General features: G+C 51.2%; 1 protein-coding gene across 1 annotated transcript; it reads left to right on the forward strand.

Annotated features, from left to right (window-relative positions):
* The first annotated feature begins 1144 nt into the window (after window positions 1–1144).
* On the forward strand, window positions 1145–27847 carry LOC142417141 (uncharacterized). The gene is given in 27 exon segments (XM_075517503.1): window positions 1145–1189; window positions 2294–2512; window positions 3560–3616; window positions 4338–4420; window positions 5004–5169; window positions 5874–5980; window positions 7320–7547; window positions 8147–8243; window positions 8735–8833; window positions 9853–10014; window positions 10330–10508; window positions 10960–11142; window positions 12074–12218; window positions 12508–12654; window positions 12841–13071; window positions 15286–15479; window positions 17270–17397; window positions 17602–17771; window positions 18578–18757; window positions 19922–20056; window positions 20398–20541; window positions 20997–21128; window positions 21921–23054; window positions 24728–24883; window positions 25302–25415; window positions 25584–25631; window positions 27517–27847. Coding segments are annotated over 27 exon segments (4890 nt in total). The 3' UTR covers window positions 27724–27847.
* The last annotated feature ends 100 nt before the right edge of the window (window positions 27848–27947 follow it).

Raw genomic sequence — 27947 nt, forward strand, 5'->3', positions numbered from 1 at the left:
AGTTAATTCCTCCTTCTTCCCATTTTTATGTCCACTAAAATAATTTGCGTAGAAGGGTTATTATCAACATCAGTACGTAACTATGGCTTTCCACATGACCGCCTGCGAGGATGAGGGGAAATTCCTACGTCTTTTAGGACAACATCTGCTGATATTGTGACCCTTCCTTCCCGTTGCTGATCTCTGGAGCTTAGCAGGCTCTGTGCTTTCCGTGCCTGCAGTAGTCCTTGCCTCCTCAGCCGCAGGACTTAGGGTTTATTGCCTTGTTCCTGCCCTTCGCTCTGTTACCTGGCGCTCTCAGCCTCTCTCTCGGCTTCCCTCCAATTGCCAACTGCCTGTTCTCTCCACCTGCCCTACTAGTCAGATTCACCTGCCCATTCTCTTGCTGCTCTTTCACCTCCTGCCTGAGCTGCTGTAGCTGCTGCCAGGCTTCTCTTAGCTCTCCCTGAGTTTGCAGTAGCGTCTCTAATAAAGCAGCCTTCTCACTCTCCTTTTCTAGCAGGACCTGCACAGCAATAAAGAGAAGACGGCTTTAAGCTTCCCATACAGAATTAGCGTGACAAGACTCAAAGACTGATGGGCTCACATGTGCCCAAAGCACTGTGCTGCTGGTCTCCTAGGTCCTGATCTGCCCACTTGGAGGCACGGGTTCCTAAGTGCGACTGGCTTCAGGACGAACATGCTCCATCCCCGGTCCATCTGTGATTGACTCTCCAGCAAACTCTTAGTCATCTAACCCGAAAAGGTGTGGCATTTCTCAAGTGTCTCGCCTTGCTGGGGAGGGTACGTGTCCCTCGTCTCCTGCTGTGTCCCGTTTGTCTTTCAGTAGCGACTCTTGCACCTAGTTAGCAGTAGAGATATCTGTGTTTATCGCTTACCTGGCCCTGTTGAGAGCATGCAGGACCAGTTGTTACCTGATTACGAACTGTGAAGCCGGACTTCAGTGAAAGTGCTCAAACCCTTCCCCTACCCTCACCCCTGGCGAGGCAAGAGGAGTAACAGTACCGCCACTCACCAAGGCAAAGGCTTTGCTAGATGTTTGGTCTAGCCAAGGTCTAGAACAAGGTCTACGCCAAGGGGTGGATGTGACGGTTCACTCAGCTCCTGCTCACGTTTTGGCTAACCCAGCTCATGCTAAGGCCTGATGTATGCTGGGAGCAGCACCACGAGGTTGAAGCGAGAGCACCAGGTAGGCAGCACAGGTGGCCAGAAAGAGCTAAAGGGCCATGATGCAGCCATCAGCACCTGCAGCTGGCTGTCTCCTGCAGCCATCACCTTTGTCTGGCAGTACTGTCAGAATCTGCTGGCTTTTGGAAATGGTACAGACCAGACTTCCAAGCTGGAAGGTATAAAACATCCGCTTACCCAAAAAGCCTTTGAAGCGGATCCAACAGCAGCTGGACTGCTGAGGCTTTTGTGCTTCCCAGAGTGACACAGGGGACGCCCGCACCGTGATGGAGGAGGAAGGATGAACACTCTCACCAGGGAACTAATTGTTTTGGGGGTTTTTTCCCCTCACAAGTGCACGAATTAAGTGTTACAGGTTGTAAGTTATGCAACCTCATGACCTGAGTGGTGAGTCAGTGAATTCATGTAATAGCCTAGTCTGGGCAAAGGGGACTGAGCCCTGTTTGTTTGTTGTGTTTCTTCATGCGCTCAGGAAATAAAGCTTAATTTGCGGAGTACGCTGTCCTGTAGATTTGAAGTTCTCTCTCCCCTAGCGGTTTTTCTCTAACTGCTCGCAGTCTGTCCCGTTCATGCTGCAAAACGGGGAGAAAAAGATTCAGTAATTCCACCTAGGTATGCTTGCTTTTCGTACTCGATGGGAACTCCTGCTGCAGTGGCAGTCAAGGGCTGAAGTCTGAGCTTTTAGTGGAAAGCTCTGGCTGTTGTTCAGTTGGCTTCCCCGGGCGATGGACCTTTCCTACTGTCGCGGGGGTCCCCCGCTTCTCGCCCCAGTGTCCCCGTGCCCCCCCACCCGACGCTCTGGTGTCGGGGACCGTTTCCTCCCGCTCCTTCTCTCCCAGATTCCACGGGGAGCGGTTTTTGCCCCCAGCGTTCTGCGGGGCCGTTAACGGTCTCTGAGCAGAACTCGCTGGAGCAAACGGCTGCCGGGCGGCCTCTCCGCCGCGGCAGCACCGCAGCCCGGCGCGGCACCGTCAGCGAGGAGCGAGAAGGGACCCGCTGCCACAGAGCGGCCCCGAGCGAGCCCGGCTCTCCCGCCCCGCGGCCCGGCTCCCGGTCGCGCCCGGCGGGCAGGGGGAGCCGCTCCGCCCGCCCCGGCAGGCGCCAGGCCGCGGCCCGGGGCCGCCTGAGCGCGGTCCGCCGGGGCAGGCCGCCGAGCAGCCCCCGCCGCGGGGCCTGTCAGGCGGCGGAGCCCCGCGGGCGGCGGGCCCGGCTGGCGAGCGGGGGCATGGCGGCGGCGAGCCAGGCCTCCCTGCGGCGCCGGCTGCAGAGCTCGCAGGAGGCGCAGCACCGGCAAGCGGTGCTGGTGCGGAAGCTACAGGCGAAGGTGAGGAGCGGGGGCGCCTGCCCGGGGGCAGCTGCCCGGGGACGGGCCGCGGTGGCGGGGCGCCCGGGCCGCCCGCACCGCGCTGAGGGGGGACTCGGCGGCGGAGATCTCGGGGGGCGAACGAGGGGCCCTCCCCGGCGCTGCCGCGGGCGGGACGGCGCCGAGCCCAGAGCTCGGGGGAGGCCCCGGGAGCCGCCCTGCTCCGCCCGGCCCGGCACGGCCCGGCCCGCCCCGCCCCGCGAGGTGTGCTAGGCGCCGAGCCCTGCCGCCGTCCCCCTCCCGCGCCCCTCTCTCGGTCGCTCTTTTCCGTGCTTAAACCGAGATGCCGGGCTTGCGGACGCCTTTGTTTGGCCACGGGAGCGGGGGGCTGTCCCAGAGGCAGGAGTCGAGCCGGCGGGGGGATTCGGGCGGCCCCGGGCAGAGGCAGGCAGCTCTGGCCGGGTTGGCCCGGGGCGCCGGAGCGCTGGCAGCGGGGAGGGTGCCAGGCCTGGGCGGAGGGTCGGGGCAGGCCGTGCCCTGCCCGGCCCCGTGCCCGACGGTGGTCGCGGCACCGCTGCTGTCGGTAAGGTCGTCCTGCTTTTCTTGCCGTGCTTGTCTTCTGCAGCGGCACAGAAACCCGCAGTGTGCAGGGGCTGGGCAGGCCTGCGGTCAGAACCGACTTGACGTGCTAAATGCTGCAAAGCAATTCTGAAGGCTCGTTTCTCTGACTTCAGGGACCCGCTGGACTTTGAGCCCGTTGGCCATACTGATTTGGGGCACGTGGTGGCCATGGGCCAGGCATGGCTCTCTCGGTCTGTCCCATCCTTCTGCTTGCCGAGGCTGCCTCAGGATGAGCAGGCAGCACTACGTGTGAAAGAAACCCTGTCTCGCTTCCTTTAATGTTAGAGAAAGTGAAGCTTCCCTCTTATTGTAACGACGTCTTGTTGACTGTATCGTCGGCAGCACTGTGAAACGTGCTGTGCTTGGACTTAGAGACAAGCTAATGCAGGAGGAGCCGAGCCTCTTACAAGCTGCATTCGCTCATCTTCCTTCTGCGTATCCACCTAGGTCCTGCAGTACCGGACCTGGTGCCGAGAGCTGCGGCAGCAACTGGAAGCAGGAGGGGTGAGTGTGCAGGCTGCTAACTAAAGATTGTGGACGTAGCGTTCGTTAGCGCAGAGCAAAAAAAGCCCCCCAAAGCAATGACAGAGGAAACGACAGAGTTTGCTGCCTGAGGGTTTAACGAAGCGCTGTAAGTTTGCCCGTCAGTGTTTTGTCCGGTTGCCATTCTCAGAGCAGCCAGTAGTCCCAGAAATGCCAGTCCAGAAACCCCTGTCAGGAAGGATTTTAGGGTTGTGACAGAGTGCTTTATTGCTGGCGTAACATTTGTCCTAGGTCTCAGGAGAGGGCTAGACTGCCCCTTACGTTATACGGCTGTCTCGGAAAAAGAATCGGTAGAAACAACAGCGATTTGGAGGGCAAGAATGCTGGCGTTCAACATACAGAGCTGGCTCTGTGCTTTTCTTTCTGCTTCGCGGCTGAAGTAAACCTCGGAAACGAAGGGTCGGAGGGTGGGAGAGCGTTCCCAGGCTTCAAGTCGAAGCGAGCACTCGCAGTCAGGAGCTGGGGATACCTAGCTGTGAGAGTGCAACAGTGGGAGACTGAGGAGAGCTACTCGCGTTGAGCAACGCCCTTCCCCTCCCTTCCTCTCCGTAGTCGCGACACTGTTATGCCTGGAGGAAGGCACGAGCTCCTGAGCTACCCAGCAAATGGAGGGGAAAGCGATGGATGCCACAGTAGCGAAGGGAGCACGAGGATTTGACTAGGCATTTCCTTTCTTCTTAAGGGACCCGTTCCAGGCAGGTGGGAAGCTGCAGAAGACCACAGCCTGGAGAAAGCACTGCTTCGGTTGGCAGAGGAGCAGCAAAGGTAAAAGGAAGAAGCGTTCCCTCATACTTGGTATCCTGGGTGCTCATGGAAGTGAGGGAAAACCTGTCAGTGCTGCCTGCTGTCCCCAGGGGAAGCGGTTCGGCAAGCCGCTTTGAAAGGAGAAAGGTCCGCAAGCTGTTTTCCGTGGTGCAGTAATAGTGTTGTGTGCTGAATGGCTCTGTTTTGAGCGGGGGGTTGTTCCGGGTGACCTCCCGCCTAAAGGCCCCTTTCCCGCCTAAATGATTCTGTGGTTGAGGAGGTGAGGGACTCGGGAGAATGCTGGAGAAAGATGATGCATCCAGGGATCAGACAGCACGAAGGGGAGGCAAGACGGTAACTGTGGGCATCGTCGAAGTTGAAGAGGAAGGGGAAACTGAAACTGTAGGTGGAAATTGAAGGCTTAAAGCAAGGAGAAGCAAATGAGTTTGCCATCACAGAGAGATCTTAGTTAATCCTAGAAAGCACTTGTACTGCCTCTCCGTTTGACAGCAAAGTCAGTGTTGAGGGAGCTGGAAAATCACGGGGATGCTGCTTGTGGACAGCAGTTGTTCAGTGACCTCATTGCTGTTTCTCCCTTTCCAAGGTGTGAGAATCTGGCAGAAGTGAACAGCCTCCTGCGGGAGCAGCTCGGTAAAGCGAATGAGGTTAATTCAGCCCTTAAAGAAGATGTTGGAAAACTGACGGCGGATTGGATGAGGGCCCGGGAGGAGCTGGAATTGAAGGAGAGCGAATGGCGCAATGAACGTGAGGTAAGGGTAGGCTACGGGAACGTCAGATGTGATGCCAGAGTGGAATGAGAACGCATTTTACTCCTGTCACAGAGAACTTGCTGTGTGAAAGCTGTGGCTACATTGAGGGTGTATTGGTGTTGACCAGCAGAAGACAGGGGTGTGAGATGGAGGAGTGCCAGCAAATTGTGGTGATGGAAGATGCCCGCCTGCTGTGACCATAGTACTCGGGCTTATGGGCAAAGGCTTGCCGTTGCTGGGCACTGCAGGGCAGTCACACGTGAACGCTCGTCTTTTTTTAAGAGTTCTTACCTCTCCGCCTAGGGCAGTGGAGACCAGAGAGGTCTGTGTGTTTTCACATTCAGAGTAGCCAACAGAAGAACAAGACAGGCCTCCCTTTCCCTTACCAGGAGCCTGTTGTGAGCAAATCTGACACTGCTCTTGGAGGGGCTTGGTTTTGTCTTCCTCCACCAAGACCGCTAGACACCTCTGCAAGGCGCTGATATCCACTCCTGCGGGGAGAAGCGTGGATCTTCCCTTCTTTGAAGTCAGGTGGCAGGTCTACTGAGGATGCTTCCGTGGTGGCTCTTCAGTCCTTGATGCCCCTGTTGCAATAGTTATTAAAGGGGAGCTGGTGATGGTGGTTGTACTCTCTGCTGTCTGAAAGACTTGTACGGTGACAGTGAAGGCTGAATTGGCATTTCTTTTTGTCTTTGCGCGTTTAGCTTTACGACAACTACGTAAGGGGTGACCATAACAGTCTACTCAGCCTATGGCGCCAGGTGGTAACCTTCCGCCGTCATTTCCTGGAAATGAAGACTGCCACTGACCGGTGAGTAGAAGTGAAGGCTGGATCTCTTGCAGAGAAAACGCAGCTTCCCGTCACACCTGCTTTTGGAGCCTCGATGTTACGTTAGTTGCAGCTAAAGATACGATTTCTCCTTTGGGAGTCTGCAGCAATGCCGTTAAGCATGCTTTAGGCTATTTTCAGAATCCTGTTGTGTGATGCTGGTTTTCAGATAAAACTGAGGGGCTCGGCTATAAGCAATGCCGAGGCCCCGAAGAGATAACTTGACTGTGGTGATGTTTGGGCGTATTGACACAGACACAGGCATACGTGGACACCTTGGAAGAGACTCACCAAAGCTGTGCCTGCAGCATGTAGAGCAGTCCATTTCATAGAATGATGAAAATCTGCCTTAAATCTCCCTGAGTTTCTTTTCCCACTGCGCCTGGTGGAAAGATCATTCATGAATATATATATATATATATATATACTTTTTCCTTCTCATTTCCAGCTTACGTTTATTGCGGTCGGTTTGTATCCGCTCGTTTATTCTGGTCAGTTGGTATCCGCTTATTCCTGTACCAACATTGCTGAGAGAAAGAATAGCTTCTCCACCCTGGTACTGCATTTATCCAATGTATTTTGCTTAGTTCGATGCCTCTTTTTATGATTGTTGTCTTGCTCCTGGACTCCCCGAGGTTTCTTTCTCACAGTTGCCTTCTACACAAACAACAATAGTGTAGCCTTAATAGTACATTCTTCTGGTGCCAGCATGCAATTTCAGACTCTGGGTGGCTGTCAGCCATTTATCTGATTTGATTAGAAGCTTTCCTTGATGTGAGAGTATGCCTGGCCTACTATTTAATTCTTGTATTATTTGTGCTTTTTTGTTACAGCATTCCAGGCTTATTCTCACACCACCTTCCTGAAACGTTTCTTATGTGGATATTGTCACGAGCCTCTTAGCAGTCCAAGTGCTGATAATAAGAGGTCGCTTAAGGCCGATCCCCTAGGTGTAAAAGCTGGGGACCTGGGTAAAATTCCTGGCATCTGTTACTGATAATTAGAGTCCGCTAATAGGATAGAGCAGGAGCAACAATTCATAAGAGTAATTAGAGGTCCTTGAAGCCTTCTGGCTGTGCCATAAGGCTGTGCCTCCTTATCTCTGAGGAGAGAACAGACTCATTCCTCAGCGGTCCAGTAGACTCCTTGCTCAACTGTCAAGGTGTGTCCTGATCCCAGAGTGTCAGGTGAATGACTCGTCCCCAGGGGAGCTGTCGTCTTTCCTGCCAGCTTTTACTGTTGCGCAATTACGGGCTTCAGAAGCGAGTCAGCTGATGGAGGTGGTGGTGTGAACATGAGCTCTTTCTGTATTCTTCTTCAGAGATTTGTCAGAGCTGAAGGCAGAGCAAATGAGGCTTTCTGGATCTGTACTTGTAAACTGCTCCCGCCTGCACTCCCGTGTACAGCTCTGGGAGTCCGTCGCTCTGGGTAGACCTGTCCTGAAGGATCTGGCACAGCAGCAGGCGGAACAGGAAACAAACCAGAAGGCTCGGGAAGCGATGTGCTTGCAAGCCAAGGGGGACCTGGAGAAGAAGGAGCTTCAGGACAGGTAAAGGTGTTTTAAACTTTGCTAGTACCAACGTTATGGCTTTTGTGGCTGCTTCTGGGGTTCCTGGATGAGCGGCTGTGTTCACGTTTAAAACACACCCCTTGTGCACAGCCTTGTTTCTGTCCCTAGTCAAACTCTTGCCTTCAACAGAAAGGACAGAAAAAACGACTGACTGACAGAAGCTCTTCTGAGTAAGACAAGGCTGGAAAAGAAGTTGCATATTACGATGTTTTTGCTGTTAACTGATTCTTGGTGAGAAACTGAGAGCAGCCTAAAGAGAGCTCTGTCTCTTGGACAGCCCTTTTGCTACCCAGCAAAAGGGCTGTGCTAAAGGAGTTGGGAGGAATTTGCCCGGGGCCATCATAAGCAACGTAGCACCTCTGTCCTGACAATTCCTTGCAAGGCTGAGTGCAGGAGGCCTTTGGGGCAAGAAGTGCCATTTTGCAGCGTCAAGCACGTTAACCTGTAGAGGTGGACGCTGCCTTTGCTGTATTTTCTGGGTTGAACTTTCTCTGCTGTGCTTCTGGGAGCTGCTCAGCTCTTTAACAGGTGATGGTGTGCAGCGCTTTTGGAATGGCACGTGGACCTTCTCTTCTCAGGGTGATGGAGCTCTCAGCCTTGCTCGTACAGTCTCAGAGGCAGAACGAGGAGAAGGAGGAGACCGTGAAAACGCTTAACGACACTGTGGAGATTCTAGTATGTTTTACCTTTAGAGCTGGGCGATAGCCCAGTGTTTGCTCCCCAGCCTTAGCACAAAGAGGTGTGGCTTCCTCAAGAGAAGGAGCGGTCAAGATGCTACCTGTATGGGAACATCAGGCACGTTGCCAAAATATTCCTTGTGTGTTCGGCACGTGTGGAGTCAGTGCAGGTGCAGGCAGTGGCAGGGGAGCTGCAGACAACTCGGGTGTCTTCCTCAGGGGGGTTGCACCAATGCTGTTCTGCCTGTGACTTTAAGTCTCTAGGGGTCAAAGTTCCTTGGACTTGACAGCTTCATAGCAGTCTATAAAAACTAGCTGTTGGTCTTTCTCTTCTTAGTTTTAGCAAAGAAGAGATGGAATAGATAGGGGAAGGAATCTACTGGAATCACTAGGGCTGAGGCTTACCGGCATGACAGTGCCACTGAGGGTGGGACTGCTACAGAGGGGAGCAGCTCTTCCCTGCCCAGCCTTTCCTTATTCTGTTCTCAGGAAGCGAGTCGGTTAGAGAAAGAATATGAAGCTTCCTTGGCTAAAAGCACCAAAGAAGAGAATCTTTCCCTCCAAAAGCTGATAAAAGATATAACGGAGGTGAGTACAGGGTTGGGACCACATCCCTGTAAGTTGGATTGAACTGTACTTGAGGAAGGCAACAGACCAGCCCGGGGAATAGATAGGCATGTTGTGTACTGTCCACGTTAGCTGCTACTGGCTGTTTCATTTTTATACCGCTTTTCTGACATAAAACCTGTTATGACTTCCGAGTTGGCTGTCCTGTGACACTGCAGCTGAGTCGCTAGAAGTTTCAGCACCTTTGCCTTCACCGTCTCGCTAAGGTCTCTCCTGGACTGTGCTTTCTGAGTTGGCCCCTTGACATCTGTATTGCAGTGTTGCTTGGAGGCTTCCCCCACCCTCCTTGAGCAATGACTCTGTTGTTCTTCAGATTTTTATGAAAGGTCACTGACTCAATCGATGCACTTGCCAACTCTGCTCCTTCACTCTACCTTCAGTGACCGTTATTATTTCCCCAGAATCACCACTGGCCCAAGTGTTTTGGGGTAACTTGAACTTAGTCCTAAACTTCACTCTATGGAGGGGGCGGGGGGGTTAATCATCAGATCTTTTACACAGCCTCTCACAAAGTCAGTTCTTTCCCTACATAAGGTAGTCATTTTTACCCTCTGGTGCTGCTGCTCGGAGTCATTACAAACATTGGGTTTTTGATTGCCGTTTTCCAGTATTCCTCAGCTTCCTTCTTCCCTGGGCAGTGTTAATGTTTCCTTTCGTTGCTGTTTCCAGTGTTGGTCTGGGGCTCGTGTACGTGGCTCTGAGAAGCTGAAGGAGACCAAAATAATTCCTGAGAGCTTCAAGACACTGAGCGTTCAGGCAGCCTCCAGGCACTGCACGCTTGTTTTGCCTTGTTTCTAGTAGCTGTATTCAGAAATCCCTGGAGTACTTGTGGCCACAGGGACAAAACTTCTTTGCCGACGGAAGAAATGAGAGACTTGAGTTTTTAATGACGCTAGGGTGCAGTGGGGGGAAAAAGGAGAAATAGGTAAAGAAAACCAAGCAGCGTGAGCAAGGAGTAACAGCTTGATGTGGGCTTTCAGGTGGTGTTAGATGACAGTGAGAGCACGGTCAGCATTCTCTGCACTGACAGTTCCCAGCATGCAGAGTCTAGCAACATCCTCTCTTGCCTGAGCTCCGTTGACGCAGAGCACGCCTTTGTATTGGTTCAGGAAGCGCTGGCAAGGAGGCGAGGAGCAACACAGGTGAGAATTGCTGCTTGCCTTCACCACTGGCCACAGGCTCAGCTGCTGATGCCTCCCTTAGCTTGAAACTTTTCCATTTACTGAGCCAGTTTAGCCCGTTTCTTTCTAGCCTTCCCACTCTTGGTACCGTATTGCCTTGCCAGTCTCACCGGCTCTGTGTTCTACTGCTTTTCTCTCCTTGATCTCCACCCCCTCATCACAGCTTTTGCCTTCAGATGAGCTGTGTCTCTGCTTGCTGCTTCTCCCAGCTATCTGGAGCCGTCTTCCCTGCTCCTTATTGCTTGTTTGTGCTCTTTCCCTGCCCATTCCTTGCAGGCCCTAAAAGAAGAGCTTTCTGCCAGGCAGGACTCTATTGATTTCCTGCAGCACCAGCACAGACAGCAAGAAGAGAAGTGCAGCGAGCTGCAGCAAAGGCTTGAGCAACTGGAGGAGGAATGCAAGACGTCCAGCAGCCACCGGCAGCACCTCCAGTCTCTGGTAGAAGCACTCAGAAGGTGCGTGTTTCCTCCTTCTCCTGCGTCCTAGAGGCAATCTGCTTCCGGTTCTGGCAGTGCAGAGGTGTTACGGGCAAAGACCGTGCCTGCCCTACTGCGTGTCTGCCTCTGTTGGGCACTTTGGCATCCTCCTGTCACTGCTTTTCGTGCTCTGCTGTGAATCCTGAGGCTGTCTTGGAGATTGAGCGCGATGTTGGCATACAAGGTGCCTCCCTCTCGACGTGCTGCTTCTCTGAATTCTGTTCTTTGGGTGCCCTTTCCTAGCCGCTGCTTCTCACGGAATGAAGGCAAAAGCCTGCCTGCCTTTCTCTTTCCCTCTTCAGTCACTTTGTGAGGGGAAGAGCAAGTTCTTCCTTACCGTGCTCCCCACAACTCCGTCCTGGAATGATGAAAATGGGCTCCGTGACTCTGCAGGCCGCTTCATTCTTCTAACTGAGCCTTGTCTCTGCAGCGACTGTGCAAGGCTCGAGAAGACCAGGGAAGAGCTACAGCACCAGCTGGAAGTAACGGAGCAAGAAGCCTCGCGCCTGCGTCAGAGTAACACTGAACTGCAGCTGAAGGAAGATTCAGCCCAGGGGGAAAAGGTGGAGCAGCAACAGACGATGGAGAGAGCGCGTCGTGACCAGGAGCTCCTGTGAGTGTTCAAGCTTTCTCTGGGCAGGGGTGGGCGTTGCTGGACTCTAGGAGGCCCACCGTAAAAGAATGACTTTTGCACGCTCATCGTTTGTAGCATAGAAGGGCGCAGGGAGCGCGTGGGCAGGTCTGGCTGCCTACTGACATGCAGCGTAGCTGCCTCCTTGTACTTTCTTTATGACCCTTTAAAAAAGCCATTCCAAACCTGCCCAGAGTAGTTGATGACAGGCTTAAGCTGAAACAAGAGAGGCTCAGCCTGGATTTAAGGAGAACAAAAATTGAACAGCTTGCTCAGAGAGGTTGCGTAGAGTCCATCCCTGGAAGGTTGGAAGCCCCAGCTGGACGGAGCCTTGAGCAACCTGGACTGATCCCATAGCTGAGCCCAGCTGCTTTGAGCTGAAGATTGGGCTGGAGGCCTCCTGGGGTCCCTGCCAGCCTGATTCATCCCTGTGATCCTCTGATTATTGGCCTGGAAATTCATACACATCTCCTCCCCAGAGAGATTGCAGGCTCTTTCATCGTTTCACTGCTGAAGGCAAGAGTAATTGTGGGAATATTAATCTGGGCTTCAAAAGTCTGTCTGACCCAAAGAAGAACTTTGGAAAGTCTTGTATCCAATGTATCAAAAAGGAGAGAGAGAAAACTAACAGGCAGGAAGCTGTGAAGTTGAGAGCACCTGAGCTTTTTGGAAACCTTCTGTGGTTTCTGGAAGCTCGTTTTACTTTCCCAACGACGCACGTTTCAGCTGCGTCGATGACGTAGTGAGTGATGCAGCTCTAGTCAGGAAATTCCAGCATTCTTTAGGTGTAAACAGAAAGCTGCTGGAAAGCATTCAAACTGCCGTACCTGGGACGTAGTATGTAGTCTTGGCTTTGGAAACGAGGATGTTTTTACATTAAAAACTTGTTTATCCTTCCTTCCCCTTCTCATAGACTGCAGGACTTAGCTGCACTTGAAGGAAAACACTCATTATTACAGAGTGAGTTGGTAGTGGCGAGAGAGACACTGGAGGAATCGCAGCTTCAGAGGGATCTGCTGAAGCAAGAGAAGCAGGAGCTTACCACGGCACTGGAGAAGGTACGGTCACCTTATTGCTAGGTAGCACTTGTGGGAGAGGGAGTAGTGATAGCAAGACCACCACAGATGCTGTTTCTGGCAGTAGAAGACAGGGACAACGTTGTCGTCCTCCTCCTTCTTGGAAAACGGCGATCAGACCACACAGGCTCTTTGGGGTAGTCAGTCCCCCCGTGCTTATTGGGAGCGCTGAACTGGGAGTATGTCAGAGACACACAGGGGATGTGGAGTTGCTGCTTGGAGTCAGGGATTTTCCTGCCTTTGTTGTCACGTTGTTCTTTTGTCTCTTCAGGCAGAGCAGTCAGTAGCAGAGTTGACAGGGGCTCAGAATAAGCTGAGTGCTGAAATAGCGGATCTACGTGTTGCAGCAGCGAGCATGAGCAGTATCAATGAAGCTCTTGGCTTGGATAAAGTGCAACTGAACAACCTTGTGCTGCAGGTGAGCAGAGTTGCCAAAGATCTTGCCAGGTGTTGGTCTCCAGCTGCTGCTGCTTCTCAGACTTCTTGCCTTCTGACAGTATGACTGAGTGAATATGGAAATGTTGTTCCTTTTTCTGTCCAAGGCAAACCTCCTACAGAGTAAATCTTACTGTATGTTATTTCCTCTGTGCTTCTGTGATTGTAGCTGGAGCAAGAGAATGAAGTTCTGTCAGGTAAAGTGGACGAGATGGGGAGAGCAAAGATCTCTGAGCAGGAGGAGCTGAACTGGTATAAAAGAACAAACGAGGAGCTCTGCGCAGAGAAAGCCCACCTGGAGCAGCTGCTGAAGAAAGCAGAGGAGCAGCAGGAGGGGCTGCGGGTAGAGCTGACGCTGCTGGCCGAGGAGAAGGAAGAAACCCAAGAGAAACTTAGTCAGGTGAGACCAAAAACCTGGTGCTTCTGGGTGGGCTTTTGGCTGCTTGGCTCAGGGAAGCTGTGACCTGTGGGATTCTGCAGTGTTTTTGCCAAGGAGACACTTGGTAGTGCTGGAGGTCAGAAGGCTTTGTTTGCTCGTTTTTGGAAGCGTGTGGATGGCTTGCAGAGCTGTTCTGCAATTCTCCGAGTTGTCTTCTGCTTCTACAGTTCTTTGAATCCACCTGCCTGTGTTGGCCTCTTTTTTGCCTTTGGATAAGCTGCAGAGAGATGATTGTGTTGTCCACGAATCTGAGTGGGGCTGCTGCTCTCGCGTGTGGCAAAGGAAACAAACTGTGTAGCTCCGAATCCTTCTTCTGAGGCAAAAAGCAGGGCTGCATGTTTCTCTTTATGCTTCTTGGTGTGAAGCCTGCAACTTTCAAAACTCCGTTTGTTTGAGCCTAGAGAGTGGGACGAAGCTGCAAGTCAACGTCTGCTGTCTTGTATTGCTAAGAATGGGAATGACATCTTGAAATTGTTGACGTTGTATTTTAAGACATACAGGCAAGTTTGTGGCTGGAAGGCTGCCTGGGGGAAAAGGACCTGAATATCAGCCAGCAGTGTGCCCAGGTAGCCAAGGCAGCCAGGAGCATCCTGGCTTGTGCCAGAAATAGCGTGGCCAGCAGGAGCAGGGCAGTGATCGTGCCCCTGTACTCGGCGCTGGTGAGGCCGCACCTCGAATACTGTGTTCAGTTTTGGGTCCCTCACTACAAGAAAGACATTGAGGGGCTGGAGCGAGTCCAGAGAAGGGCAAGGAAGCTGGTGAAGGCTCTGGAGCACAAGGCTGATGAGGAGCGGCTGAGGGACCTGGGGTTGTTTAGCCTGGAGAAAAGGAGGCTGAGGGGAGAGCTTCTCGCTCTCTACAACTCCCTGAAAGGAGGTTGTAGGGAGGCGGGCGGTGGTCTCTTTTCCCAAGTAACGAGTGATAGGACGAGAGGAAGCGGCCTCAAGTTGCGCCAGGGGAGGCTTAGATTGGGTATTGGGCAAAATTTCTTCACCGGAAGGGTTGTCAAGCGTTGCTTGACAGGCTGCCCAGGGAAGTGGTTGAGTCGCCGTCCCTGGAGGTATTTAAAAGCCGTGTAGATGTGGTGCTTAGGGACATGGTGTAGTGGTGGGCTTGGCAGTGTTAGGTTTATGGTTGGACTTGATGGTCTTAAAGGTCTTTTCCAACCTAAATGATGTGATGATTCTATGAATTGTTAGAGCCTCTTTAGGCTTTGAGGAAGAAGGTGAGAAATAGGTGATCACACAAGACTCTTCGCTCTGGACGAACTGATTTTGGTACCCTGGCAAAAGAGCTTGGGAGAATCGTGTCACCGGAGGAGACTGGGGAGTTTGTCATCATTTAACTGTCAGTTAGATAATGTGCAATCTTGGGTGCTGTGGGATAACTCTGAGAGAATTGTTTGTTTCTGGTGGTCTGTTCTCTGTTGGAGAGTCTTAGTTTTGGAGTACGTGGTATGTTTGGCAAGTAGCCAGCAGAGGTGTTGCACTGAAGACAAAACCTAAAAAATCACGGTGAAGCTTCAAGCTTGAATACCGGCAAGGTATAGTAGGCAACTTCTTTGTGTCAGACAAGTAAACCGTGTTGTTGACATGAAGTACTGTACAAACAGAGTCTACCGTCTCTTTGGCCACATCAGCCAGGCTTTCATCAATCACTAAATGGCACTGCTCACCACAAGGGCTAAGCATCCCCTCATTGCATCCAACTGCTTTACACACTGAAGTAGGTGAGACCTTGATCTTTCTTTTTCCTAGAAGGAGAAACCACATGTATTTTCACTTTCTTCAGCGAGCAAAGTTGCTTTTGCTCACCCTTCCCTGAAAATTGCCAGCACTGGACTAGATTCTGATAGAATTCTAGTTGGCAAGGTGGCAGTTCTGGCAAATGCAGTGTTTTTGCATGAAAACACGGAGTCTGGGGTATGTGTGTTTGTCGTGAAGGAGCTGTCTGGTCCCAGGCAACCCAGCAGAGCCTTACACGTCCCTTTCAAGTTAACAGTGCCAGTGCCTTTGGGCAGCCCAGGGCATGAGTGTGGTATACAGCAGATGCTCTTAAACTTTCAGCCCACAGCACAGGAGCTCTTTCTCCTCTAGCTGATTCAGAAGTGGCACTGTCTGGCTCTGCACAGAACTCCAGAGAAAGGACTCTAACTGCATTTTGTCCCGCTTTCAGGTTTCCCGCCAGCAAGAGTCGGCTAGCAGTGGCCTGGAGCAGTTGCGCCAGGAGTCCTCTCGCCAAGGGCACGCACTGGCCAAGGCGTCCGAAGAGAAGGAACTGCTGGCGCATGAGAAGGCTGCCCTGGAGGTGCGACTGGCAGCCACGGAGCGGGACAGACAAGGCCTTTCAGAGCAGCTGGCAGAGGCCAGGTAAAGGCAGGGAAGAGACCCTAGGCAGGACATTATTTAAGGTCTGTAATTATAAAGGTGGTAATCGTTACACGAGGATGTGTTGCATGCTGTGTGCTTTTCAGATGTTTTCACCTTCCATGGACAGAAAAGGGAAGAATCTCGAGCAAAAAACCCCCCCCAGTATACCATGCTTTGAATGTTATTTTTCTGACAGCTAAAGCTAGCAAAGCTCTCCTGAGCCTTGCGCTCATGTTTATGCCCCCTTGCACGTTCCTGTGTGAAGTCCAAAGCGAGCCAACTTGCCTCTGAACTGAGTAATAATTAAACCATGCAGATGTTTACTGAAACCTGAAGTTTCTCTCTGGTTTTGGTTCTGCTTTGCACAAGTTCTGCTTTTCCCGGAAAAAAAAAAAAAAAGGAAAGAAAAAAAAAAAGAAAATAAAGAAAAGTATCGAGATGTTTGTCCTCCTCTTAGGTGTTTTTTAGAAGACTCCTGAACTTGCAGAGCTCTACAAATGGTACTTTGGAGATTGTTTGTCGTGCTTCTTGACTTTTACCCTTTACCACTCCAGAGTATGGTGTTAGCAAGGCTGATGAACACCAGTTTGACTCGGTGTGTTTCTTGAGAGCTGCTGCTTCTTCTGAGCTCCAGCTTCTCTGATGTGATCCAGCTGAATTATGTTGGGTCAGCTGTTGGGCTGTTATTAAATTATTAAATGTTCAGCTCCTTTTTTTTTTCTTTTTTTTTTTTTTTTTAACATGTTTACTTTGGACTGCCAGAGATTGGCATAATTAGAAACATGTGCTTGTTCTCCGTCTTGAAGATACATCCTCCATTGTCCATTGAAGTAGGGAAGTCCTTCTGTTGTGGGTTTTATTGCTGTACCACTCAGGTGCCCCTTTACCTTGGAGGACGTTATCCTGATTGCATCCCTGCACTAGTGAGGCACTGCTGTGTATTGTAGGAACCTGGCACACCGGACGCTGTGCTAGGTCAGGGAGGTAACTGCAGCTCCTGGTTCCAGAAGCCTGTGTGTCATACGCAGCAGCAGTTGGTTGAAGTCTACGGATGCAACAATTTGCCTCTGCGGTACCACAACTTCCCTTTTGAAGAGCGACGAGTCATTTGGGCTACTGCCTACTTAGTTAGCAGTGCTGAAATAAAGGCAGCAAGTTTTTCTCTTGAACTTCCAACAGTTTAAACTGAAGGATACCTGTCTCTCCTTTCAGGTAGTGCTTGCTCAGATAAAATCTAGTTCTGATTTCTTACAAATGCTGCTACAAGCATGAGATTTTGCTGTATCATCTGCTGTCTTTCTTTAGTCCCTGTGAACCATAGGGAGTCTGGAAAATGACCTACCTATACCTGCACTAAGAACAGCATTAAAAAGTCACAGGTCAGCCAGGGAAATACTCTTACTCTGTCCCCCTGCAGAGCAACTTGGAAGTGCTGATGAGAATCGGGCTGTGAGCAGAGGCTGGGCTTTTGCTTGCTGGCACAGGCTTTGTGGGCACAGCTACCTGCACGTCATAGATCAGACAACAGCGATTGAAGATGTGGCTATTGAGATCGAATTTGGCTGGGCTTCCTGTGTTAGGCTAGCTCATAAGGAAAGCCGGGGCATTCCCTCGGAGGGGCCTGCGTGGCTATTTTAAATGGCAGAAATACATTTTCTGTATACACACGTTTCCATGCGACCCATTTTCCATACTCAGGTGTAGGGATCTTGAACGACTCCTTACCGGAACAGCTCCCTGTGGGTGTCAGGAGCAAGAAACTAATTTCTCTCCGTATTCCCAACTTGCAGGTCAGCGAAGGAGACCCTGGAATCCAGCCTGTTTGAGGCTCAGCAGCACTTATCTCAGCTGGAGATCACCAGGAGTCAGCTTGAAATCCGACTTCACACAGTTACGCAGGCCAAGGAGGTGATACAAGGTGAGAGCCTCGTGTGCTTTGTTTCCGGTGGTCCCCCTCCCTAGAGAAGGTGGCATAAAAACAGCTCTCTGTCCGCAGTGCTTCTGAGGAGTGAAGGAGCTGGAGGCAGATCCCTCCTACACTGCAATTCAAATGGCTTAAGGTCAGTAAGTCAGAAGCACTGTTTGTGTAGACTCTGAAGCTTGCCATTTGTCGTGTTTGCAGCGGAAGTGAAGTGCCTTCAATGTGAGCTGGAAGCAGAGAGATCTCTCATGAAGCAGGAACGGGAAGACATGGCGCAAGAGCTCTCGCGGACAGAACAGCAGTATAACACCACCCTCAAGCTTCGGGAAAGTGAGCACGAAGTGGAAATAAACAAGCTCCTGCAAGACCTGGTAGGAAACGTTATGCTTCGGAATTCTTCAAGCAAGCTTTGTGGGCTGGCTTTAGAAGAATAATAGCCTGAGCGTGCGAAACGGCAGCAATCGTCTGTCGTAGGCCACACGTTGCTAGGCCAGGCAGCAGAGCCGATGGCTCGTACTTGAAGGCACGTGAAGACCCACAGGACTGTGCTGGGACGGTAAATGCAGGCACGGATTCAGTGTGGGCGTGAGACGAGGTCAACAGAGGGTTGGGTGGTCGCCACCCAAAGCATGGCAGCAAAGGGCTGGGATCTTACCAGACTCCCGTCTACCACGAAGTAGACTCCGGACATTGCCGGCAACTGCAGTCACGGCAACTTGGTTCCTTCCTTTCCGCCCTTTCAGGGTTGACAGAGGTATTACCTTTGGCCTTGGAGCATATGGAACAGGCCCCTTGTTCCTGGTACTTGAGTTGGTGGCCTGTCTCGTGACTAGGGCATGAGGGTACTGGTCTCTTCCTCACCCTGCAGTCCCTCTGCAGCTTTTCAGTGATGAAAAGGGAGGTGAGCTTTGAACCTAGAGACTCTGAGAGTGGAGAGAAATCCTGAGGAGGGAGGTGCTAGGAAACGGGCAGCCATCAGAGAGGGGAAGGTAACATCTCCTTTTCTTCCACCTGCTGACCCTCCTTTTAAGTTCCTTGACAGGACATGATTTATGGAGAGCACAAAGCCACTGCTGTGCACTCTTGAGGTGGGGGTTGTGGGAGGGATGAAGCTTCACATTTCTTTGAGGAGCTTGGCTGGGACGTCATCTTGAAGTCTCTTCCCCCCCCTCATCAGGCAAGTGAGCGGGAAGGGCACCATTCAGAGCTGCAGAGGATGCTGGAGCAATGGGAAAAGGAGAAGGCAGAGACCGAAGGGGAGCACGAGAAGCAGCTGTTTGATATGAAGCAGAAAGTTGCTACCATGCAGGCTCAACAAGAGGAGGAACGAAGCAGAGTCGAAAATGCCAAGCAAGAGGTAAAGACTGTGAAAGGAGAATTTGTGTGGTTTGTTTCAAGGCTAGAGCTGTGGGAGTTAGCTGGATATTGGGCTGTGTGGAGCGTGCCCTACCTGTTTTCTGCATTGAATGTGGTGAGGTGAAAGGCGTGCAGGGCTATCTTTGGGACTAGGAATGAGACCTCTCATAGGAAGCCAGGCAGAAATGTCACCTTTCGTTTTCGATTTTTGTGCTGCTGTTGTATTCTGGTTTTCGTAAGACTTGCCTCAGAGTATCTTCACCGTTCTCTTAACGGTCCTCTTTTGATGTTTCCTGATACGCATTTATAGCCTTAACTCCATGAAAGACCAAACTGAGTCTGCAGGACTGAATCCCCATGAGGATGGGGTTTTTGTCTGGGGGGGGGACAGGGAGGGGCGCAGCAGGATTGTCGGCAAAAGAAAAATCTTGTTAAAGACTCCTCTGAAGTATTTCTGAGCAGTAACGCAGAGGTGTCTTCTGGGCTGTGTTTTAAGTCACTTGCTGGTAAGCTGGTTTGTGCCCAGATCTCCTGTGCCCAAGCAAGCCTGTCCCACGCTGAGTCCTCCTTGTGTCCTACGCAAAGTCCTCTTTATGCAGGCTGCCTAGGGACAGCAGTACCCCCAGCTGTGTCTACAGGTATTGAAATGACAGGGCAGCGCTCAGAGATGACAGTGTGTCCCTGTCGTGCCAGTGCTTTCCCAAAGTCTACGGAATACCTTAACACTGAAGTAATTTTCACCAAACCCCACTTAGAATACATGAGTTTTCTGAAGGAGCTGCTAGCTTCAGCCCTCTGGCAGCCTTGCACTTTCTCTACTGCTAACTAGGTGCAAGAGTCGCTACTGAAAGACAAACGGGACACAGCAGGAGACGAGGGACATGTACCCTCCCCAGCAAGGCGAGACACTTGAGAAATGCCACACCTTTTTGGGTTAGATGACTAAGAGTTTGCTGGAGAGTCAATCACAGATGGACCGGGGATGGAGCATGTTCGTCCTGAAGCCAGTCGCACTTAGGAACCCGTGCCTCCAAGTGGGCAGATCAGGACCTAGGAGACCAGCAGCACAGTGCTTTGGGCACGTGTGAGCCCATCAGTCTTTGAGTCTTGTCACGCTAATTCTGTATGGGAAGCTTAAAGCCGTCTTCTCTTTATTGCTGTGCAGGTCCTGCTAGAAAAGGAGAGTGAGAAGGCTGCTTTATTAGAGACGCTACTGCAAACTCAGGGAGAGCTAAGAGAAGCCTGGCAGCAGCTACAGCAGCTCAGGCAGGAGGTGAAAGAGCAGCAAGAGAATGGGCAGGTGAATCTGACTAGTAGGGCAGGTGGAGAGAACAGGCAGTTGGCAATTGGAGGGAAGCCGAGAGAGAGGCTGAGAGTGCCAGGTAACAGAGCGAAGGGCAGGAACAAGGCAATAAACCCTAAGTCCTGCGGCTGAGGAGGCAAGGACTACTGCAGGCACGGAAAGCACAGAGCCTGCTAAGCTCCAGAGATCAGCAACGGGAAGGAAGGGTCACAATGGAAGCAGAGCTGGGTAGAAAAGCAGCAAGAAGGGGCTGAATGAATGCGATTTTGAGAGAGAAGGAGAAAAAGGCTGGACCTGATGGCAGGTGCCAGTGACTTGCTCTCCATTTGTGTCTGCAGAACATCACAGAAAAGCTGCAAGCAGAGCTGCAGGAAACTCAGAGTAAGATGAAGGCAGTGGAGAAGAGGCACAAGGAAGAAATCAAAGCCATCAAAGAGGAAATGAATATCCTTCTTCAGCAGAGGGATGCTCTGCAGAAACAGGTGACTGAAACAGCAGTAGCTACTCCAGCCATCAACCAGGTGGTCTCTTCCCCTTCTTGCCTTTCCATTGCAGAGCAGCAGGCTGATGGGCTAATCCCTCTGCCTGCCGTCATACTGTGGCCTCCAGCTCAGCTGGTCTGAAGGAGACTTACTGGTCAGCTGAATCTCAGCTGCTGCCCTGGCCAGATGGGCTAGTCCTTTTGCTTGTTTGCCAGCAATCACCAGAAGGGGCTTCTGCTGGCCTGTTACTGCTAGCCTTGTTTTTTAAGGTGGTTTTTCAGATGAACGTGGTGACCCACTTAGATTTTTAAACAAGTCAGCTGTATCCATTGTGAACCTGCTACTCTCATGAGGGGGTGAAATTTAAAGTGGTTCTTTCCCTTTCCTGACAGTATATGGTATGGCTGACAGTGACAAGCTGTAGTCTTTGACTGCTTTGTTATGTTTTCCTTGAGGTGGAAGAGTTGCTGTCTCAGCTAGCAGCCTCCAAAGAGTCTCTAAAGGAGGAGGCTATGACTCTGCATCAGGAGGTGGCGTCTTTGGAAAGGAAACTCGAGAGCACCGAGAAGCAAAGAAGGGATGTCCTGGTGAGGCTGGCAGATGCCGTGAAGGGCCATTTCTTACCTATTTTTTGGCCTTCTGTTAATAATTCTAAGGAGCAACCTGTTTTTTGGTTTCACTTTTCCAATTGCGTTCTTCCAAATAAGTCGGAAAAGACGCCATAGCCACATAAAACTGCGTTATGATTCAGGGTGCTTATTTTCCTCAATTCTGAAGATTTCTGCCCGTGAAGCTTCAGTCAAAGTAATTGTCAACCTTGTCTCTATTTACATTGCATGGTTTTGGCGATTATTTGTGTCCAAATCCATAGTTAGATTTCTAAATACCTGGGTCTGGAAAAAGGGGTGAGAAGAAAAAGTTTGCTAAGAATAGAAAGCTGTTCACCATTGCCCATCATCTGCGAGCAGACAGTGGGGAAAGAAGAGAGACATTTGAGAAACAAAAGTGCTGATCCAGCTAAATATGTATGTCTGCAAGGGGAAAACTAGTCCTGATTTGAAACACAGAATGACAGGCTGTGATCTGACCGTGAGTCCAAAAAAGAAAAAAAAAAGGTAAAGGAAATGTTGACGTTGTTCTCAAAAAAAAAAAAAAAAAAAAAGGCGGGGGGGGATGATCAAATGTTGGGGTTGTTCTCTCTTCCCTTCCTCCCTACTAGAGAGAACATCATCATGCCACTGCCTAAATCATGCTTAGTCTGGACTTGAAAAAGCTCGAACCTCAGCCCTTGACTGCCACTGGAGCAGGAGTTCCAATCTAGTACGAAAAGCAAGCATACCTAGATGGAATTACTGAATCTTTTCCTCCCTGTTTTGCAGCATGAACTGGACAGACTGCAAGCACTTAATGAAAAACTGGTCTGGGAGATAAAAGTTCTTCAGGAATCTGTCACAGCCTCTGAAACGCGAGCAAACACAGCAACAGATATGAATCACTCCCTTGAACAAGAACTGCAAGCTACATTGTCTATCTTAAAAATTAAAAGCGAGGAAGTGGAAACGCAGTGGGAGAAAGTGCAGATGCTACAGAAGGAGGCAGCAGAGGTAAAAGCTTTGCAGGAGAACCTCACTCATATGACTGCCATCCTGTCAGAGAGGGAGGGAGAAATGAAGTTGTACCAGGAACAGATGAGAATGTTGGAAAAGCAGCAAGAAATGCATAAACCTCCCCTCAATCGGGTTATTAAGGACATAACAGAGAAAAAACAGGAGACGGAACCCCAGCAAGAACACATCCAGGAGCTGGAGAAGCAGCAAGAAAAACAAAGGATCGCTGTCAGCAAAATGACAACAGCCCTTGAAAAGAGAGACTGGGAGATCAGATCCCAGCAAGAAGAGATACGGGAGCAAGAGGAGCTCCTGGAAGAAGCCTTGCATGAGAGGGAAGGAGAGACCAAGGCTCAAGGTGAGCAAAAAGAGCTAGAAGAGGAAATCAGAGGTCTTCGGGAAGATCTCCAGCATGTTCGGCAGACTCTGACAAAGAAGGATGAAGAGATCGAGCACCAGAGAGACAGAGTCAGGTATTTAGAGAAGACTCTGGCAGGGAGAGAACAGGAGCTGAGGAGGCAGAGTGGACTCCTGAAACAATTAACATCAGCTTTGCGATGGAAAGATGAAGAGACCCTAAAGAAACAACTCCAGAGGCTCCAAAAATGGGAGGAAGAGGAAGCAGAGAAGAGGAAAGTTCTCCAGGAGAGGGACCGTCTCTTGAAAAGGCAGAAGGAGCTAACCCAACAGCTGGAAGATGAGAGGAAAGCAAAGGCGGACGAATTGGAGCGTGTGATTGCTATTTTGAAGCAGACCGAAAGCAGAGAAATCAAATGGAAAGCGAAGGCACAAGCACTGACTCTTGCCCTTACCAAGAGCGAAACGGCCAATGGGACTCTGAGGGAAGAAATAGCCGTCCTGCAGGGTATGGTTCCAGAGAGGGACAAGGACCGGTTTCATCTTCCGGTAAGCACTGTGATCCATCATCAGTCAACTCACATGTCTATAAAGGCTCCTAAAGATGCTTCCCATAAAGATATGGGAATATACATTCCCATAAATACATGACCTGCTTCTTGGCCAAAGAAACGGTGACTGCGGCCAGCAGGCTTGCCTGTCTGTGTAGCTCTGGCCGGAGACCATTCACCTGCTAGAATGTTTTCTGTCAAGCCCAGAACTACTGAAAGAATAGAGAGCTTGCCGTTAAAATTACATCACGTCCAACATTTGGGGGTGGGTCATGGCTTCTCTCCTATCTAGGCAAGCTTAGCCAACGTGTCGCGGTTAGGCGTTGGCATGGAAAGGAAAAAGGGCGCAGGCGACCAGACTAAAGTACTAAACTTAGTTGAATTTTGTAACGATGGCTGAACAGCAGCCACGCTGATGGTGCTTCGAGGATGCTTTCAGAGATGTAGATTTCGGAGGTACAGCTTTTCCGGTGTACTAAAAAGAACGGAATTCGCACCGTTGCCTGATCGGGTTAAAGGCTTTGTTGCACATTCAGGATGTACTTGTGCCGCAGTCCAAAAAGCACGAAGGCAAATTTGTGTGGGTTTCTCCAAGGCGACCTGACTCAGGTACTGCTAGTGGAACAGCTGCGACAGCCTGTGCTGCAGACTTGCCTGGGGCTCTGCCAGCACTTCCAGCATTCCGTTAGTCTACAGGCATATAAAAAATGCTGCTAATAGAAGACTGTGTTTATGCATTATACATTTACACATTACTTGAGAAATATTACTACCAGCCTGATGGGGATGGTGACAGGTATTGTGATCTGTTGATGGGAAGCAGAGAAGTGACAAGGGCAGGCCACATGAAAACAAGGGGAGATTTCAGTTGCATCCATATAGATCAGGTATGCGACAGCATTAGATCAGGTAATGCAGGTGCATCCGTAGAGATGGGTATAGTGCTGATAGCAAGACCACATGTACAGATGCTGTCCGAGCTTGCTTCAAGGAGCAGTTCGTCAAGAAACCCACGAGAGGGGAGGTGGCTCTGGACGCGGTTCAGAGCAGTGCACAGGGCTTGGGTGATAATGTGATTTTTGTCAAAGAGCAGCTCTGTAACCATGATGTAACAGTAGAGAACGAACAGAGAACGAAACCGTAGCGTCTTATCACTGCAGAACTACATGCTTCACCCACATGTTGCATATTGTTTGGTTGTCCAGGGACAGGGAGTAGCACTATAGATAGGAGAATATACAGTGAAGGTCAAAGAGGATGACCAAAGATGTGAAGAAGCTTCCCTAAGAGGAACACGTCCATGTGGAAGTCTTCCTGATGGGCAAGAAATGGCTGAGCGAGAGGGAGCTGGAAATGCTACAGACCTTTGTAAAACCATTCAGTGGCTGAATAGGAAAGGAATGTTTCCAGTCTCTCTCAAAACCAGAATGGGGGACACTGAACCAAACTAGCAGGAAGCATGTCCAGAACAAACAAGTCCGTCTCTCCAAGGTGATCTGGAGGAGGGCCCCTAGGAAAAGAGGGTGTGGTTTGGGCCTGTGGACCAGGAGGAGAAGAAGGGCCTTGGCACTGTCCATTCCTGAGTCCGGTCACTCTCCCCCACGTGTTGATTCTGGCCCTCCTAACCTTTGTGTGGCACCAGCTCACATCATCTCCTCTCTGAATACCCAGCAGGCTATTGCAGAAGGGGAGCAGCTATCGTGGCTCTCGGAGAAGAGACTCCTGTCGCAGCGGCTGGAATCTCTGCAGCGAGCAGTTGCAAGGCTGGAACTGGAGAAGGCTGAGTTGAAGCAACTCAATGCTGAGCTCAGGAGGACTCTTGAGCAGGTAAAACAGGCGTTCGCTGCCTCTGCACAGCCTCGCGGTCCTCTGGAATGCAACACAGACAGCACTCTGGAGTCCTCTGCTTGTTTCCTTCCCTCTCCCACTTTCCCCCGTGGACACACACGTTTGTATTTTCTCTCTCTTCTGGCACCCCATTGCCTTCACAAATGCACATTCACTCCGGTACCACCCTTCTTGCCCCAGTGTCCCCAGACACACACATTTGACTCTCTTGTGTCAGGAACTCTTTCCTCTTGCTCTTTCCCTTCCACAGCCTACGTGGCGTGCTTTTTGCCCCCAACGTTCTCTGGGGCCATTAACGGTCTCTGAGCAGACACCTCCTTGCCATGATGTCCAGCGGTCCTTTTGCTCCTTGTTTGCTGGCCGGTTTCTGTGACCCTTTCTCCTGTCCAACGTGCAGGTGGAACGTGAACGGAGGAGACTGAAGAGACAGTGTCGTGGTCGGTCGCTGCCAGATGCACGTGGAGTTTCTCTCTCTGAGTCCGACCAGCACAAGATGCCTGCTTCTAGCCAGGTGAGAACAGAATCCTACTTGGTGGGAGGAGGCTCTGGCCATACGGAGGAACGATGGCAAATCCCAGGGGCAGCAGCCCCTCAGTAGAAACCTAATGGAAGTCACAGATAGACCATGGCCCTGACCAGACTTGGAGACTAAAAAGAAATCCTTGCGTTTTCTTCACAGGAGGAGCCTCACACTCGCTGCAGTTGATTAGCTGAGTTGCAGAACCAGGTGAGGAGTAGGAAAGCTCTCATCAAAAGCCGCCGTAGCTGTACTGATGGGCACAACTTTGCACGATGCTGCAGCCCGAGTTTGGTTTGGCTGTCGGGAAGCGAGTACACCGGGCAGCGTCGGACAGGCCTGCTGGCCACGGCCTAACAACATCATTCACCTAGGTCTAGTCTCTGAGTTGCCTAAAGGTCAGGCAGGGTGGGAGAGGGATTGGAGGAAATTCAGAAAACTTGCCTGAAAGTAGAGACTATTCTAAGGATGCTCCCCTTGAGTCTTACTCATCGTGTTGCCTGTTTCCATTTTCCCTTGACTCTGTTAGCAGCGGAGCTTGCGTCGTATCGGAGCGCCAGGGACGGGAGGCAGTGCCAGAGCTTATAGCCTTCAGGCAAGCGTTAGTCTCGTATTGCTATGCTGTGCTAATCGTGATCCCAGCATCAGACCGAGTCAGAGACCTAAGCACTGTATGGCCATTTGCTTTATCAGAGTAAGAATGTACATTCCAGCTGCTCAACCCTGTTGCGTCCTTTGAGAGTGGTATTGGCAGTAGCAGCGGTCGCCAGACTTCTCTTCCGTCTACGTGTATGGGTCTGGTACACCCTGGCCTCCCTGAGGAGGCGAATCTTCACAGGCGTTCAGGGCAAAATGCAGACAATATTTATGTCAGTCACGTACATGAAGCTTAGCTCTGGCAAGTGAGGCAAGAATTCTGCTGAAGCCATCAAGGTGAATCCTAAGGGTGTTTTCACCAGGAAGCCTCCGTGCCTGAAGGTCCGTTGCTACAGATAACTCACTGAACCCCCTTGCCCTTGTGACTGTTGTGTCTGCCTGCACTGTGGACCTGCTTCCGCAGTTCAGCAGGAAAACAGAGGTGCTCTGCTCAAAGAATAGTCCTCGGCTGGCTAGTCAGGGCACTCCTCCGGGTCTGGGCAACAGCGGACCTGGAACTCCATCTCCCACTTCCTGGCAGATGCTCCCAGATGGCCGCTTCTCCCACTCGTACCTCTGGGTTACCTACCAGAGCATGGGAGGGTTTTTCAGGCTTCCAAGCCCAGTTTCACAAAGGTGCCCTTACTATTTCAGAGAGGAGGTCAGCTCTGTCCCTCTCTTCAGCGGTGCTGGTCCCTAGCCTATGCATAGTGTTTGTTGTGAAGTGCCTTTGACGTCTTCCTTTCCGGGTGCGTCTCCTCTGCTCCAGAGCAGGCGGAGGGCAACCTGCCAGAGCTGCTGTGGCTGCGCTGCACTGCAAACCTAACAGGAGGTGAGAGCAGCTGGGTCTCTCCCACCAAAAAGCCCAGCAGGCCCAACTCCGTGTTGCCAGGAAAGAATAGAGTTGGAGGAGTTTCGAGGCCTCAGCAGTCCTTTAAGGCTCATTTTCCCCCCCGGGTGTTGTTCAGCAAAGTATGCTCTGCTCAGTTGTGAAATGCTCTACAGTTAGGAAAAAGGAGAGTTTGCTCCCTTTTCAGGTGCTGGCTGTCAAGTTTTTAACCCAGATCATAACAGAGCAGCTCTTCAGTACCTTGCGTAAGCAGTAGTCCTCCTGCTGAGGAAAAAGCAGGAGGTGCAACTGAGGTGTCAGTAGCCCAACTCTCTCTCTGGAAAAAAAGAGTTGGGCTACCAAATCCTGTAGGAACCTCTCTCTTTAAGATACCTGCCGTGTCTCGGTGCTGTAGGTGTGAGTGGTATGCCAGCAAGCAACTCAACTTGTTGCTGATGCGAGTTCAGGTCAGGGCGACTGTGGGAACCTGTTACTTCCCATTGCACAAGGACAAAGAGTTGGTCAGGGCTGGAGTTAGAGGGTGCGTCTTCCCTGACAGCCGGTACCGTGGAGCTACGGATGGTCCTAAGAGCGTGGGCTTGTCTGAGCTCGGCCTTTTGCCTCTTTCAGGTGTCCCTTCTGCAGACGCAGCTGGCACGAGAACGGAAAGACAAGCAGGACTATATAGAGTGCTGTGCAAAGACCAGCCAGGAGCTGTCAGACCTTCACCAAGAGCTGTCTCGCTCCTTAGCAGCTGTGCTCAGGGAGCCCAAAGCTGCTGTTCTGGAGGCAGAGACCCGGAGGCTGGATCGGTCTCTGCACCTTCTTTTCCTGTAGAGGAACAGCTGCAGCATCACGGAGTTCCCGTCTTGTGCCCTTCCCAGAAATGTACATGTTTTGCTGTGGGAAAGGGGGGTGCCTTTGTTCTGTTTGCATTTGGAAGCAGCTCCTAGTGCCAGTGATTTTTTCGGGTTTTTTTAATAAAAGACATTTTGCAGAACTGCACTCTTTTAGGAAGAAAAGCAAGTGGTAGGTAAATATGTGGCTTAGGAGAAGATGAT

This window comes from Mycteria americana, chromosome 14 (genome assembly GCF_035582795.1).
Source record: "Mycteria americana isolate JAX WOST 10 ecotype Jacksonville Zoo and Gardens chromosome 14, USCA_MyAme_1.0, whole genome shotgun sequence".
NCBI lineage: Eukaryota > Metazoa > Chordata > Aves > Ciconiiformes > Ciconiidae > Mycteria > Mycteria americana.